Source organism: Aricia agestis, chromosome 14 (assembly GCF_905147365.1).
Source record: "Aricia agestis chromosome 14, ilAriAges1.1, whole genome shotgun sequence".
In the NCBI taxonomy this organism is placed as follows: Eukaryota; Metazoa; Arthropoda; class Insecta; order Lepidoptera; family Lycaenidae; genus Aricia; species Aricia agestis.
Window position 1 is genome coordinate 15624216 of NC_056419.1, and position 14892 is coordinate 15639107.

The 14892-nt window shown below is 43.7% G+C and overlaps 2 protein-coding genes across 2 annotated transcripts; one reads left to right on the forward strand and one right to left on the reverse strand.

Moving 5' to 3' along the window:
- The first annotated feature begins 609 nt into the window (after positions 1-609).
- LOC121733951 (procathepsin L-like) lies at positions 610-8424 on the forward strand. The gene is made up of 6 exons (XM_042124354.1): positions 610-687; positions 917-1065; positions 6549-6684; positions 7109-7314; positions 7747-7942; positions 8180-8424. The coding sequence occupies exons 1-6, from the start codon at positions 610-612 to the stop codon at positions 8336-8338; spliced, it is 924 nt and encodes a 307-aa protein (XP_041980288.1). The 3' UTR covers positions 8339-8424.
- Positions 8425-9151: 727 nt separating this feature from the next.
- LOC121733785 (procathepsin L-like) lies at positions 9152-13687 on the reverse strand. The gene is made up of 5 exons (XM_042124139.1): positions 13505-13687; positions 11211-11398; positions 10392-10539; positions 9901-10109; positions 9152-9607 (listed from the first exon to the last, which is right to left on the reverse strand). Exons 1-5 carry the CDS (start codon positions 13586-13588, stop codon positions 9247-9249), a joined length of 990 nt encoding a protein of 329 aa, XP_041980073.1. The 5' UTR covers positions 13589-13687; the 3' UTR covers positions 9152-9246.
- Positions 13688-14892: the final 1205 nt, after the last annotated feature.

Here is a 14892-nt window from a genome sequence, read left to right on the forward strand (position 1 = left end):
AGACAGCTATAGATATTACACATACTTTTTTTTCATTTCTCTAGCCCCTGTTGTATCCTCTTAAGTGATTGCGGTTTATGTGGGAAATACTGAAATGATAATATGAGATGGTTAATAACTTACATACCTACAGGTATGCTTAAATGGTATACCGAATCTGCCTGTAAAATTACCTCCTTTTTAGGAAGTCGGTAGAAAGGCAGTAAAATAAAACATTTATGACTCTAAGCAGTGAGTACATTTAAATTTTTTATATCCATAAAAGTTAACAAAGGTGAGTGGTGCATTGAGAATGAATCCATTCGCGTGTTCACAACGGACTGGTGACGTGGTGTTAGGTGTGACGCGTGATGTTTACGATGCGACTGTGGTCGTGTGTGAATGGGAATTTCGCTGATTCAGCCCCAACACTCGTACTACCTAATCTCGTAATTTTACTATTAAGGAAACGGGAGCTATCAGTACGCATAAGGAGCTTAGAGCGAGTGGATTCATATTAAAATGTGGTATAAAGGAAAAACTGAATTTGTTGGCCTCAGAGAAGCGACGGCGACACACGTGAACTGTATACTGAGCCGACTTCTTCGGAGTTTGATGAATATTTTGACGATGGCGTCTCTACTGATGAGTGCAGTTGTGATGTTGAGTGTGATGGCGGTCTTCGCAGCTCGACAACGTACAGATGAGGCAAGTTCAAAACTCAATCTCTATTCTTCAACCACAACCAAATCCAAACGTAAACTAGATAAACAAGGTTTAAAAAACAAAATAAATCCCATCCCATGTAATCCACTCGTATTTAAAACATTAGGAACTCAAAAAAAAAACAATTTATTTAATTCTTAATTTGAGGTAAGCGTCACTAAATTTTTGGCGCGTTAAAAAAAAAACAAACTTATTTTTTATTATTTTGCAGTTGGACACGACGTTGCGCGTTCGTCTGGCGGCGCATAACCGTCAGTACCGGCGCGGGCAGGTGGGGTTCGCCGTGCGCCGCAACCGACACTCCCACCTCCCGCACGCCCACTTCCTGCGAGCCATGACCGGCTACCACCGCTCCGCCACGTGAGTACCACTTTAGAGGACCGGTTGGTCTCTCTAAGAGTTCACTAGAGGTCGGAGGAGTATAGAGTAAAACTCTGTGTATACTGTGGTGAACTGAAGTGCTATAATTGAACAATCTGTGCGGTTTATATACAAAAATTTTACATAATTATTATTATTCTAAGTCTGTACAAAAGTTAAAAGATTAATTTCTATTGGCTGTTACACATTAGAGAGAGACATAATACAAAACACGAAAGAGAAAAAAATCGAATAAGAAATATTTACAAGGTAATTATGATTGCCGCGCGAGGATCTGGCCGCGCCGCGGCTCGCGGCGCTGGCATCGCCCGAGTATAAATACTCGTATGGGCTCTCGCAGGCCGCGAATTAGAACTTGTAGAAAGATTCTTTGAGAGAGGCAAAGACCACCCCAACCCCCAAATTAGAGGGGCAGTTAATTACGATGTAAACTATAATACATTTAGGAACCCCTATAAACGGCCTAAGCATATCTTAGCCGACCCAGTAGATAGGATAACAGAATACATAACGTACTGTGTACAGTTACGTAAACACAAATCACACACACCCGCGTTACACACACCGGAGACGACGCCGGCGCGCGCCGCCTCCGAGGTCCCACAGCTAACACGAACACACGTACAGACGCACAGACCGACTCTGACACATAAACGAACCCGCGGCCGGGCACGAGTTCGGATTCTACTAGAGTAGGCACCCAAATCATTAATCGCGTTCGCGATATTGACATAGACAGCTCTATCAATACTGCGGACAAATTCCTCGACATAAGGACAATCGCGCGCGCGTCCACCCGACCGCACGCGGGAGGGGGGAGGGCCGGCCCTCTCAGTCAAAAAGATTAAAATACCAGAGCTACTCTATCGCGATAAACACTCGTACGCCGTTAGTTATGCTACGCGCGCGAGCGGCTTCACACATCAGCGTGTGCGGCCGGGGTCGGACCCCTAGTACCAACCTTAAATAATAATAAATCCGTTATTCCCCAAAATCCGGAAAAACGTCGCCCACCGGGGGGCGACGTGGGGTCTCCTGACCCCTTTCGAATAATAACACAAGACTGCCAAACGGCAGTCTCCTTCCCGATGAAGCTAACACGGCCCTCTCACACAGGGCCATTAGCATAGATCCATTCGAAAAAAAGGAAAGGCCGCGAATTCAGTCCGCGCGCGCATCCCATACCTCTACAAATATACAGGGTGTAACAAAAAAAGGTGATAATACTTTAGGGTGTGTACGTGTTCCTTGTAGAGAGTTTACTGTGAAAGTAGCAGCGCTGAAAGACCAAATTTTTTTTTCACTTTTGTATAGAGAAACTCGTGACGCTGGGGCGCTTGCCCATATAAATGTGAAAAAAAAATTTAGTCTTTCAGCGCTGCTACTTTCACAGTAAACTCTCTACAAGGAACACGTACACACCCTTAATTATTATCACTTATTTTTATTACACCCTGTATACTAGTAATCTGTGTCCATACCGACGCCGTCTCGCTGCCGGTCGCCGCCGTGCCGGTAATAATTGTAGTGCCGCCATTTTGTGAAGATGTTCTGAAGCTCTGCAAACGCCATGAAGACCGTAGCCACGCTGCGAAGATCCCTCGCTCGACGTAGCCTCGATGTGAAGACGCGTAGTGTAGTGTTGCGAAGAATTCTTGTTAGAAAAATGCCCTTTTCAGGGCCGGTTCATGTCCGGTATTATTACACGGAGAGTTTCTCTCGTCATTGCGAACGTACGTTCTTTGCAGAGCGGTTTTCTTCTGTGTTTCAACTTCTATAACGAACGTATACAAAGACGGCGTGCGTTCTTTTCAGAGCGCGTTGTTTTCTTTGTTTCAATCTGCGCACGAACGTAGGTACTGCTACAGTGCTCCCCCTCAAGCGAAACGTACCGGCAGTCTGACGGCACGGCCCGTTCTTGTTGTCTTCTGTACTGGACTTGCTGGTGTCTTCTGCTTGATCGGTGTTGCACTTGGTAATGGTTGTGAGGTAACAGGTAAAGGTAATGAGGTAACGGGTAAAGGTAATGAGGTATTTTGAGGTAAATTATTGGTATGTGAAGGTAAGGTAACAGGTAAATTGGTATTAGGTAAATTGAGAATTACCGGTGACTGTTGTACATTGCTCGTTGACACGCCGAGGTAATATTCACTCAGTATGTAGGCGGGCTTCAAACGATCGATGGATACTGTTGCTGTGCGATCGGGTAGTTGTATTACGTAGTATTTTTCTTCTCGTCGAAGAACTTTGTACGGCCCGTCGTACGGTGTTTGAAGTGGTTTCCTTACGGCGTCGTTACGTAAAAATACGTATTCGCACGTAAGTAGATCACGATGTATGAAGATGTTACGTTGATTACCGTGGCGCTGTACATTGTTTTTCGGCTTGAGAGAGTTGATGTTTTTTTGTAGTTGCTCGATGTAGGTATGATCTAGGCTCGATGATGATGATGATGATGTTGTTTCGAAGAAGTCGGCTGGTAATCGTAGGTTACGACCGTAGGTTAGTTCTGTGGCGCTGACTCCGGTGTCCTCTCGTATGGCAGCGCGTAGTCCGAGTAAAACTGTAGGTAGCTCGTCGATCCACGATGTATTACTGTTGATGAGTCTTGTTTTCAGTGAATTCTTGAGACTTCGATGCCAGCGTTCGATCATGCCGTTAGATTGCGGGTGATACGGCGTTGTTTCTGAAGTATTTTACTGCCATGTAGATAGCTTGAAGTTCGCGATCGTAGGTGCTGTACTTCGTTTGCGCTGTTGTAAATTTCTTAGAGAAGTAGCCGAGTGTTTGCCATTTGTTATTGTTGAATTGTTTTATTACCAGCTCCCGCTGCGGTGTCCGAGGCGTCGGAGAAAATAGCGATCGGTGCTTTGTGATTCGGGTGGGCAAGCAAAACAGCGTTTTTGATGCTATTTTTGCAAGCCATGAATGCTTCTTTCGATGTTTCGTTCTACTCGATCGGTGTTTAGTCTCGCTTTTTCGCATTGTGCAGGTATGCGTGTAGCGGGGCTTGAATTGTAGCGGCGTTCGGTATGCTGTCTCGGTAGAAATTTAGCATACCGAGGAAACGACGTAACTCTTCAATGTTTTTCGGTAGCGGAAAATCTTCGTTGGCTTGTAGTTTATCTTGTGGCGGCTTGATTCCGTCGCTGTTTACGGTGAAGCCGAGGAATTGAACTTCTTGCTTGCCGAGTACACATTTAGCTGGGTTGATTGTGATTCCGTTTTCTTCTAGCCGTTGAAGAACACACCGCAGATGTTGGCGATGTTCTTCTTCGCTGCTGGACGCGATCAACAAGTCGTCGATGAACGAGAAGACGAAGTCGTAGCCTTGCAGTATTTCGTGTATAAATCGTTGAAATGTCTGGCCTGCGTTTCTAAGGCCGGGACACATTCTTGGGAATTCGAATAAACCGAATGGTGTGATGATTGCTGTCTTCTCTATATCCTCTTCATGGACTGGTAATTGCTGGTAGGCCCGGTTCAAGTCGATCGTAGAGAAAATAGTATTTCCGGCGAGTTGGAAAGTGAAAGTGAAGTCGTGGTATAGGGTAGCGATCGGGCTTCGTTACTGCGTTTAGTCGTCGGTAGTCGCCGCACACCTTTATGTCGCCGTTCTTCTTTGGTACGACGTGAAGCGGAGAAGACCAGGCGCTCTTGCTGGGACGACAGAGACCTTGTTGCATTATATTCTCGAATTCTTTCTTGACTTGATTGTAGCGATGCCGTTGTAACGGTCGTGCGCGACAATGCAGCGGTGGCCCAGACGTCTCGATGAAATGTTCGACGCTATGTTTCGGCGTGATGTTCATCGCTGTCAATCGTGCATGTGATGCCGGGGAAGTCTTCTAGTATGTCGTGGTACGACTGCGTGCTGTCGACACTACGGACAGTAGGTACATCCGTGTAGCGTCCGGGAGCGTTAATATGTAGACTTGTTCTTCCGTCGACGAGTCTTCGATTTTATTTTAAGAAAACTTCGATAGCGCGATGCAGGAATGTTAGGCGAATTGTGGGTACCGCCACATCACTCCCCCCCGAAGATCGGAGGTCGAATCTTGAAGTCTTGTCGCTTGAGACGCCAGTGCCAGTGTGTTCCAGTGAGTCGTAACTGTTGCAGTGAGTCCCAGTGAGTCGAAACTGTAAGCTGCTGCACGGGATCCAGTGAGTCAGATAAGCTGCCGTGCGGGGCCGATGCTACGTGCTGACCAGGAGAGATGTGCTCTGCTTGCTGACCGGTCGGTGTAGTGAGAAAGCCCGATGATGCCGATGCGGAGTCGCCCAGGCCGCGGTACATTGCGGCTAGTGGACGATGTACCGATGAGGCGATGCTGGCTGGCGCGGTGCGGAGGGGCGGGGAGTGATAATGATGAAGGAGGCGTGTTCTGTCGGGGGTCACCAATGTGGGATATGCGTGGAGGCCAAAGGAAGATCTTCCGACCGAGCGAGGTGGTATGCTCGGTCAGGCCAAAGCCCACGTGATACATCTCAGCTGTTATATATAACCTGACGCGCTCAGAAAACTTCGGTAGCGCGATGCAGGAATGTTAGGCGAATTGTGGGTACCGCCACACCACCCTCTTGTATGGGACTCTGAAACACTACGAATTATACAAGTCAAAGAGATAAATACAAAACACAGATGGCGCTGCAGATACCAAAATCTATATAATTATTAATACGTGAGCCAAAAACTTTGTATCCCTTTTGACGAAAAATGGGGAAACGTAGGTGAATGAAATTTTGCACAGTTATAGCTTATATGGTGAAGGAGTGCATCGAGCTAATATTATTTTGAAATTATGCTTTTATCATACATTTTTTTAACAAATAAAACATTACACACCCTACAACACACACACTAGGAAAAATGACAGATTTTTGAGTGAGAAGCCTATACATACGAATCATATCTCTTTTATTTATGGTTGAAGTCTGTTGACAACAAGGTCACAAATTGAAAATGGATTATAGTTTTTTTTATTGAATCTTAGATACTTGACAATGCTTACACGGCCAGTTTGAGATCAGCTGAGTCCCAGAGACAAGAGTTGAAAAAAAATATGATAGTCAATATTTTTTACAAAATATAGGTAGTAGTCCAAAGAGAATGTCATATACTATGTAGTAGTCCTAAATGTCGTTGAAACTAAGGTCGAATTTCGGCCATTGGGCGATCTCTAGTTAGTTCAAAAATGTAGCCCTATCTACAGGACTACAATCTACAGCCCTATGCTCTTTAATTTCTCTAATAGTTCATAGACGGCTAGTATTGTGGCTAAACTACAAGCAAAACCCACAAGTTTATTTATAGGTAATATTTAATTATTATGAAATTTGACTCGCCGTATGGTTCACCACACAATAGACTATTTGGTTCTGAATCCTCGACTTTACACTGGGCAGCCAGACCTATATGACTTCTACATGGATAGTTATATTATTTTAACAACGTGTTGCAGGAGTGGGGAGGTGGTGTGGGGTGAGTTCGACCCCGGTGAGGCGACGCCCCCGCCGGCGGTGGATTGGCGTGCCGCGGGGGCCGTCAGCGCCCCCAGAGAGCAGCTACACTGCGGCAGCTGCTGGGCTTTCAGCGCGGTAAGTGACCGTTAGTTTTGACTTTAAAGATGTAGTTAGATTTCAGATACAAGATAAATCTGGATTATTTAATTTGACACTGACAACGAGGTGCGATAGCTGATAGGTTATTTTGATGTGCCACTGCGTTGATGTTGCGATTGAACTCAATGTCTTCAATCAGTTATTTATTTAAAAGCACATGTCCAACAACGCTAACACTGTCTTATATTCATAGTTTAGTTAGCAATAGCACAAAGTGCAAAATATGGTAGCGTGCAAAATTTTGTATACGAGTCTATTCATAACTACATAGTCTGTAGCAGTAAAAATTCTGTAATGACAAAGCTGCCCGAGGACGCACCTCGATCAACGTTAACATTTCGCTGCTACCTCACCTCCAAAGGCGAATATAGTGAATTGATTATTATTTATTATTGCACAGATCGGTGCCTTAGAAGGGCAGTACTTCCTGAAATACGGCAAACTGGTGCAGCTGTCGGCGCAGAGCCTCGTCGACTGTTCGGCGGAGTACGGCAACGGCGGGTGCAGCGGCGGCGCCATGGACAACGCCTTCAAATACATCCGCGACAACGGCGGCATCGATACCGAGGAGTCATACCCTTACGAGGGAGTCGACAACCAGTGCAGGTAATAAACACGATAGTACTAATAATTGATTAACTATACCCTGCGCGCAAGCTATTTGGAATCGAGTGCTGAGAGGCGGAATGGGCGGGCGGAGGGGGGGGTTCTGTTCTTAGAGAACTTGCTAAAATCTTTCAGCCCTATGGTATGGAATGGTATATATAAAATAAAAATAAAAATTGTTTTATTTCCGAATAGATTTGTAACAAATACTTTCAGAACGTTGATGCTAAGAAACTCGCACGGGGTCTACATTACAGGGTCTGTTTACATTAGGAGTGTCCATTTAACCAAAAAAAGGGTGTTATTTTATTTTTTATGATATTTTATCCCGTTTAAAATCTCCACACATGCAGATTCATAGCTATTTTGCATCCATATTTCTCCAAAAGTCAAAATTACAAAATATTATAATATGTTGTTAACTACTCACAGAAGCGGCACGCCCCTCTCCGGTACGGGCGGCGTGCGCGTGGCGGCGGTACGGGCGGGCGACGAGGCGGCGCTCGCGTCGGCGGTGGCGGCGGGGCCGGTCGCCGTCGCCGTCGACGCCTCGCCCCCCTCCTTCCGCGGCTACTCCGCCGGCGTCTACTACGACCCCGCCTGCACGCCCGATAACCTTAACCATGCGGTACGTATGCCAGAATAAAAAATATATATTTGACACTATTGATAACAATTAACACTACGGGATCCGACTGAGACTAATATAGTAAATAGTAGTGAGATAGGTATAAAAAACAGTATAACGCAGTAATGCTGAATACAAAATATATTATATAGGCTGGCCTCGTCGCTGTAGATTTATAAATTACATAAATAGTTATAAGAGTTATTCCGATTGTTTAACCTCGATATTCATTCCCAGATGCTGCTAGTGGGTTACGGTAGTGACGCGGGTGGCGACTACTGGCTGCTGCGAAACACTTGGGGCCGCAGCTGGGGCCAGCGCGGCGACATGAAGCTCGCCCGCAACCGCGGCAACCACTGCGGCATCGCCTCCGCCGCGCTCATACCCGTGCTGTAGACAACTCGAGTGCGGCAACCACTGCGTGCAAACATTGAACATCCAATGCCAGAATTTTAGCCTGACTAATATTTAATCCAAATACTTTAAGTATTTCATGAGTAAGGCATATACATACTACCATTTATTTATAAATATTATTGGCTGCGTAGAATATGCTCATAAATGTATCTTCTCTTAATTTTTATAAGATACTGTAGTTTAAGTTCTGCGCGGTAAACGGCAGGTTGTACTCTGCTGTTGTATTGTGATATCTGATAAAACTGTATATTTTATATTTAACTGTTAGTGTAATCTTTATGCCGTTAAAATAAAGACCCCGTCGAAGGTAAATAGTGAACGGTTGTTACTATATAATAAGTGATGAACAGAGCCTATTTAAGTGATGCAATTAAAAGACTGATATTTATTTTATTAAGATGTTTTTTGATTTTTTAATAACCTAATCCTGTATGTACTACTTATGTATTGTTCTAAGGTGACTGCTCTATCAACTATATTTTTTTAAATATTCTAAACAAATATTACTTAGCAAGTTGAAATAACTTATCTTGCCTATTCACTAAAAATTATAAAATACATTTTATACATATTAATTCAATATTTCTATTAATAGGCAATATATTTAATATTCATGTTAGTTACACAGAACACACAAATCACATAAAGAGAAGTTATAGTAACTACACGTTACAACCTATAAATTGCTTTATGAAATCAGTATGTTTGTCGCTATAATTATAGCTTATATAAACTATTATCATCTGGGTTTAAAAACATCAGAAGGATCTTTGATCAAGAAATACAAAAGAATTAAGTAATCGATTCAAGTTAATATTTTATTGGCAATGAGCGTGCACGCGTCCGCACAGTGCGTGCGCGCCCGCAGTGTGCGTACGCGGGTGCGTCTACACGACGATCGGGTACACGGCTAGAGTGGCGATGCCGCACTGATTGTTCCTGTTGCGCGCCATCTTGACGTACCCCCGCTCGCCCCAAGTCTCGTCCCAGGAGTTCTTGACGAGCCAGTAGTCCTGGCCGGCCTGGGTGCCGAAGCCGACCAGCGTCACGGCGTGGGTGAGTTTCCGTTCGGAGCAGTTTTCGTCGTAGTATACGCCGCCGCCGTACTGGTGGAAACTTATTTGGCCGGCGTCGATGGCGACGGAGATGGGGCCGACGGTGGCGACCGCGTGTTGGAGCTCCTCCTCGCTGCCCTGCTTGATTCCCACCACGCTGGCCACCCGCGCGCCGACTGCGTCCGCCTTGTATCTGCAGAATTCAATTATTTTTTTTAAACACGCTGCATCATGTGAAGGCTATCATTTGTATTTAAAACTTATTGAGGTGGTATTAATTTTAAGATGTAAAATGACGTCACACATGTGACGTACGGAAGGGAAGGCTCTCAAATGTGACACTTTATTGCATGGGCAAATTCAAATAGATGGGCGTTATAAGTCTGACGTGTCTGTCTGGGTGTATCCCCGACAGACACATCAAACCTATAACTCCCTTCTATTTTCAACTAAAAGGAACAGGAAGTAGCAGGGGGTGGTACCGACCGGCACTGGGAGACGTGGCCGCCCGCGGAGTCGTAAGGGTAGCTGGCCTCCGTGTCGACGCCGTTCTGTTCTATAATGTAATGGTAGGCCCGGGACGGAAACCCACCGTGGCACCCCTTATCATGCCTGTCACAGTCGACCAGATTCTGCTCCGACAGCTCCACCAGCTTGCCGTGCTTCAGGAAATTCAGACCCTCGAGGGCGCCGATCTAGAAATAAAATATTATGTAGTAACTACTACTAATGAGGGACGATCAAAATTGGATAGTAATCAATTTATCATCTATAGCTCCAATGCCGGTTTTAGCACTACCAGCACCCTGGGCAAATTTCTTCGGTGCCCAGGGTGCCGGTAGGGGTAAAAAGTTTTGTCTGCCTTGCGCCCCTTTTTATTCGGTGCCCTGGGCGGCCGCCTAGCGTCGCCCTCCCCTTACGCCGCTACTGCATAGGTCGAATATACTGTTGTTACTTGTTGTATTATGTATACTCACAGCGCTGAAGGCCCAGCACGAGCCGCACATCCCCTGGTACTTGACGCGGGTGACGGCGCCCTTCGCCCGCCAGTCCACCTCGTCCGCCACCGCCGCGCCCGCCGCCCGCACGTGACTCGCCCACGTTCCGTTCCGGGTCCCTGTCCCGCTGCGAAGGGCACGCACATTAAGCCGTCTGTCATATATATTACTAAATAGTCACTACGTAACTTCTGCTTTAATGGACTGCTCGACCTTCAGCTTTTCGGTACTCGTCACCTGTAACGCCTCCGTGGTCTAGTGGTACAGAGCGCGGCTCTTGACTCGGAGGTCGTGGGTTCGATTCCCGCGTTGGAAACATGTTATTTCCAAGTTTGGTTAGGACAACGCAGGCTGATCACCTGATTGTCTGACAAGTAAGATGATCCATGCCGACGCATGGATCATCTTACTTGTCAGACAACTTTTTACATGCCCATCCGACGATGGGCATGGGATTAAGAGTAAGTCTGCCATATTATAATGCAATGTGCGGCTTAGGGGAGACTGATTGAAAGAGATGTTTTAGTCGCGACTGATCTTTATTAACTAACTTAATAATTAACTAACCTAACTTATATAGGAGGGAGGTGTGACATACACTACAATATAACGTGGCGATTTCAATGCGGTCTCACGTGATCAAGAATATATTATGTTCCTACTTCCTAGCTATACGTCATCAGCTCGCTCAGAGCTTAAAAATGTGGTTCCATCTATATTTCATAAAAGGTTGTAAGCAACTTCCAGTGATTCCTGACACTTTTGAGATTGCAATTTGCATTATCGTGCTGCAATTACCTGAGGCAGGAGAGGTATCGTCGCGACTCCTCCGGCGTGAGATCTGCGAACTGGTTGACCGCGCGGGTGTAGGTGACGAGGCCGGCTGCGTGTTTCTTGTTGTGCTCCTCGACGATCTGCTTGGTCTTCACAAACAACTCCTTACGGAAGAGGTCCTCTTTCCCGGAGTACTTTTTGTTGTGCTTCGCCTGAAAGACAGTGCAGTTAGCTATAAAGATCATAGCTGGGCATTAACTCGTTAATCCGTTAATCGTTAATTAACGAAGTTAACATTTTGATTAACGGATTAACTTTTAAAAATATTAACGGACTGGTTAACTTCCGCTAATATGCAGAAGTCCGTTAATCGTTAATCCAATGCCTACTATTTACCGCACGGCACCGCGGCGCGGCGCGAAAACAGGTTCAGACGAAACAAAAACAATACTAGCTGATATACATTTTCAGGCGCGTGCGAGTGAGAAGAGATTTGTTTATTGTTATTATAAATCATTTGCATATGGATAAAGAAGAGTGCAGTATATTTTAGTTACCTAACTAAATTATACTGCACTCTTCTTTATCAACATGTAAATCTATACTAATCTATACTAATATTATAAATGCGAAAGTATCTCTGTCTGTCTGTCTGTCTCGCTTTCACGCCAAAACTACCGAACCGATTGTAATGAAATTTTGTATACAGATAGTCTAAAGCCTGAGAAAGGACATAGGCTACTTTTTACTGGAAAAAGGGTTGTAAGGAGGTAAAAATACGAGAATTTGTTCAAATTAAGTTAATTCCAAAAATTCATACTAGATGGCGCCGTGCGTCTCTTACATCGCGCTAACGCTTGCCCAACATCTTGTTATAAGAGGTGGTATCATCATACATGCGGGTTTTTGAATTTTTTCGATTGTTATTTCTTTTTTACGTTATTTAATAAGTCCGTATTTTATATTATATATAGTGACGTAACCTTAAACCTATCAGTGATAAATAGTTTATGGGTAAAGTTGTGTAATTGGGGGGCTAAATAAGCTTTAAAATTTGGCATAATATATAAAGTTTAATTTTAAAAAAATGAAATATGTGCACACTGCACAGCTGTTTTGATTTAAGGGGTATCAGGGTTTTTTTTATAAAAGCTTTTGACACCAATTTTGTTGACATCGCGCGCTATAAACTGAAGTCCACGCGGACGAAGTCGCGGGCAACAGCTAGTGATTTATAATAACAAAATACTTCTTTAATTATTGTATTCTACCTAGAGTACAATAATTATAGAAGTATTTTGTTTTGTCCCTAACCTGTTAACTTCCAAAACCTTAAACCAGCAGGTTTTGTATGTACACTAACGCAATGATATAAGTTACAACAATGCCATAATATTACACATATTAACGGATTAACGATTAACGTTAACTTGCGTTAATTCGTCCGAAATGTAACGCTTTAACGTTTAACGAAGCTAACATTTTTTTTAACGGATTAACGATTAACGAATGTTACTATTTGATTAACGGTGCCCAGCTATGATAAAGATGTTATTTTCAATTAGATGCCTCTAGAATAGTATAGACTATAGGAATAGTAGTGGATTTGAGTACGTGAGTTTCACAGCAGCGACTGCTAACCAACTTACTTTTGGCACAGCAAGTTCAGTGTGTTAAGACTTGAGTGTGAGGACTGAGGACACATAGCACAAAGGATCGAATTACTTACCACAGTCTGCCACTAGGGCCATCGTTTCGTGATTCAACACTCAACACCAAGATCATAGTAACTTGATGAACTATTTTAAAACTTAAAGCAATAAGAGGATACACCAGCGGCTAGAGAAATGAAAAAAAAGTACGTGTAATATCTATAGCTGTCTCCCTTACCTCCAGCCTATACCGCAGAACGCGATAGAGACAACTGCAGAAAATCAACGATTCGTTGTTCCCCTGATTCCTTCCCCAAAACTTAACCGATTTAAGTACTTTTTTCATCAAATATTAAACAAAGGCTTGAGCTGTGTTTCTATTTTTTTTTTTTGTATAATCTAGCCAAATCTGTTTTCTGGATGTTTAAACACAGCGGAAAATCTGTCCATTTTTTTGGGTTTTTGAATGTTCATATTTTATTTAATAATTTAATTATGAAAAAAAAGAAAACATAGGGACATTGTACTAGTGGCCGCAGATATTCAGGAAAAAAATTATAACTCTACTAACATTATCCAGGGAGGAAACAGGGGACAACGTTTGTATAGAAAAAAGGGCGGTGTGGACTCCTCTTAATACATCTTTTGCGTCGCGTTGATACGCACCTTATACGCGGCCCACTCTTGTTCTATATCGTCCAGAGCGAGCGCCGCCGCCACCAACACCAATAATACAACGGGGATCTTCATACTGATCTTCGTATCTAGAGATAAGAGTCAATAAAGGAGATACCTATAATGTTGCACCGCCTTACTAAATATATAAACATTAAATATCTACTTATACAAGATGCCACGTCTTCTTATGTCAAGACATTCCTATAATATATTAGACAAAGATAGGAGACTTATAAGTAAGAAAGTAGAATACAGTGTTAATGCCTTTAGTCCACCGACGCTGTGAACTGCGACACAGCGGCGAACCGATTTACAGTCTCATCCGCCACACGACAATGCGTTATATTGCATCTCGCTCTATTACAGTTTCGCATTAATTTCGCAGTTTGCAGCGTCGGTGGACTAGAGGCGTAACTGTTGACTGTAGTGACACTGACGACTGCTAATGTTCAAATGTAAATCAGCACTTTTATATCAAATCGGAATAAGCAGTTCTCAAAGTAAAGTATTTCTGGGCACTCACCACTTGCACCGATGCCGATGTTATATCCAACTGCAGACTTATGGCTGGTTCATATCGAATTTTTCACGTATTTATACGTCAACGGTCTCGAAAATTCATAAAATATGTCCCAAATACCAATAAACCAGGACGGCACTAAATTCTAAATATGTTCGGTCGTTATCAGTCAGTTACTTTGTGAAACACCATAATACACCTTGTAAGTAGTAAGTACAATAATTATGATTGCTTCAGCACCAGAGGTAAGTCGTACCTATGACTATCTGAATATACCAAATAAATAGCTACACAATGTTTTTTAATGAATTTCTTCGCATTCCCTGAGATTGCTGTGGCAAGTCCGTTGTGTGTAAGAATTCGTCTGTAATAATACAGAAACTACAGAAAAGTATGGGACGGTAGGGTACTACTCGTAAAGGATCAGAGCAAATACTTTTCATGTTATTGAAAAGAAAGTTATTACACCCCATCTTGTCTCACCGTCCTATTATACGAAGAAAGCAGAAGGTCCACTTCCATGCCGTTAAAAGGTAAATAATACGAATCCTTGACGCAAATATTTAATTTTATATAAAACAAATGTTTACATTAGGCTATTTACAAAGTGTTACACAAAGTGTTACACAAAGTGTTACCGAGCGGCAAAAAAGCGTATGTGGGGCAAATGACTGGCAAACGACCGGTAGGCCGTCTCAGATACCGCTGGAGGGAGGAGGTAGAAAAGGACCTGAAGGCGTTACGAGCCGAATCATGGCAAGATGTCGCACAGGATCGAAAGAAATGGCGTGTGCTTGTGTCAGAGGCCAAGACTCAATTTGGGTCGCTGCGCCGCAGTAAGTAAGTAAGTATTTAC